Source organism: Saimiri boliviensis, chromosome 2, assembly GCF_048565385.1.
Source record: "Saimiri boliviensis isolate mSaiBol1 chromosome 2, mSaiBol1.pri, whole genome shotgun sequence".
Classification (NCBI taxonomy): domain Eukaryota; kingdom Metazoa; phylum Chordata; class Mammalia; order Primates; family Cebidae; genus Saimiri; species Saimiri boliviensis.
In genome coordinates this window covers 208,860,296-208,862,292 of record NC_133450.1, presented here as the reverse complement: position 1 = coordinate 208,862,292, position 1,997 = coordinate 208,860,296, and the positions used below count along the sequence as shown (strand labels likewise).

General features: G+C 44.8%; 1 protein-coding gene across 1 annotated transcript; it reads right to left on the bottom strand.

Moving 5' to 3' along the window:
- Positions 1-1,152: 1,152 nt before the first annotated feature.
- On the bottom strand, positions 1,153-1,701 carry LOC101052215 (large ribosomal subunit protein eL19-like). Its single transcript, XM_039475071.1, has one exon. It carries the CDS (start codon positions 1,699-1,701, stop codon positions 1,153-1,155), a length of 549 nt encoding a protein of 182 aa, XP_039331005.1.
- Between the last annotated feature and the right edge of the window lie 296 nt (positions 1,702-1,997).

Genomic DNA, 1,997 nt, shown 5'->3' with positions numbered 1-1,997 from the left:
CTGGATGCTAGAGGTGACAAAACAGAAGTAGAGGCTAGACGACAGATGGTGAAGGCAGCACAAAGAAAATGCCTGAAGATGAATATAAATCTGTTTAGAAAGTAAAATCAACAGGATTTGGTGATGGTAGAGGGATGAGACAGAAGGACAGGTTGCAAGCTTATAATCCCTGCACTTTGGGAGGCTGAGGGTGGCAGAATACCTGAGGTCAGGAGTTCAAGACCAGCCAGGGCAATGTGGCGAAACCCCTTTTCTACTGAAAATACAAAAATTAGCTGGCCATGGTGGCTCATGCCTGTTATCCCAGCTACTGGGAACACTGAGAAAGGAGAATCACCTGAACCTGGGAGGTGGAAGTCACAGTGAGCAGAGATCAGGTCACTTCATATCAGCCTGGGTGACAGAGTGAGACTCCATCTCAAATAAATAAGCAAACAAACAAACAAATACATAAATAAAAGGAATGGTGGCAAAATCTTGGAAAAATACATTCTGAAACTAGATTGTCACTGGAGAATGAGAAGGGGACTCATGCTTGCTAGTGATATAAGTTGAAATACTCTTAATCAGGGCAGGGTTCAGGGGTAGCCATCTCAATTCCATTGGTAGTGGTGAATTAATTTTTAGTGCCACGTGGCTGCTAGCTTAACTTCAACACATTCTCTGTTTCTTGGAACAAATTCGCTGATATTATTTAAAACAAGACACTGGAAAGAAGAGGTTCTCTATTTATACAAGCCTCTCCCAAGTGTAGGAATTTCTCTTTAAACATCTTTTATCTAGGAAGGCACTGGCTTCCTTAAATTCTTCCTAAGACCAGAATCTTAATAATTTACAAGACAGTCCTAAGTGAATTTGGGAAAGTTTAATGGTGGACATGAACATTGATAAGTCAATTTTTAATTTACAAAACGTCGCTTGTGTGAAATCCTTTTAGGTCCAGTATCATTCTACCAGGTAAATTAAGATATTTTTTCTTTTCTTCTTCTTCTTCTTTTTTTTTTTTAACCTTGCAAGCCGCAGAGAAGCAAGCAGATAAAGGCTTGTTTTATTTTAATGGCTGATCTATGTCATCACGGAGGCCAGTATGTACGGACAAAGGGGGAGCTTTTATTTCTTGGTCTCTTCCTCCTTGGACGAAGTCTTGATGATCTACTCCTTTCTGGCCTGGAGGCGGTCTTCACCGGGCTTGCGTGCTTCCTTGGTCTTAGACCTGCGGGCCTCAGCCTGGTCAGCCAGGAGCTTCTTGGGGGTCTTGTCTGCCTTCAGCTTGTGGATGTGTTCCATGAGAATCCGCTTGTTTTTGGACACATTCCCCTTCACCTTCAGGTACAGGCTGTGATACATGTGGCGATCAATTTTCTTAGATTCCCGGTACCTTCTGAGCAGCCGGCACAGAATCCTCATTCTCCTCATCCATGTGACCTTCTCTGGCATTCGGGCATTGGCTGTACCCTTACACTTACCTATGCCCATGGGCCTGCCCTGCCGGTGGGCCAAGGTGTTTTTCCGGCAGCGAGCCCGGGTATGGACCGTCACAGGCTTGCGGATGATCAGCCCATCTTTGATCAGCTTCCGGATCTGCTGACGCGAGTTAGCATTGGCGATTTCATTGGTCTCATTCGGGTCCAACCAGACCCTCTTCTTGCCACAGCGGAGGACACTAGAAGCAAGCCTCTTCTGAAGCCTGAGCATACTCATAGCTGCGGCCGCAGCAGCGAAAGGAAAGAGCTCCAAGAGATTTTTTCAAGATCACATCACCAGTAGCTGGTGGTACCAGGTTTGAAAGCGCTAAATGGTGCCCTGCTCCTCTGCTCTCACAAGGTTTATGTGTCACTGTACTTCAACATGGCATCATCAAATTTTCCTGTTTCGGTGTTAGTTTCTCTCATTTGACTGCCATCTCCTTGAGAGCAAGAACTCTGATAACTATTCATTTCGTGCCTGGTTCACGAAATGGCTCAAAACACACAGGAAATTTACACATGTTTATTGAA

Excerpts from the sequence above, each read along its gene's own strand:
- LOC101052215 (XM_039475071.1), bottom strand. The coding sequence starts at position 1,701 with ATGAGTATGCTCAGGCTTCAGAAGAGGCTTGCTTCTAGTGTCCTCCGC.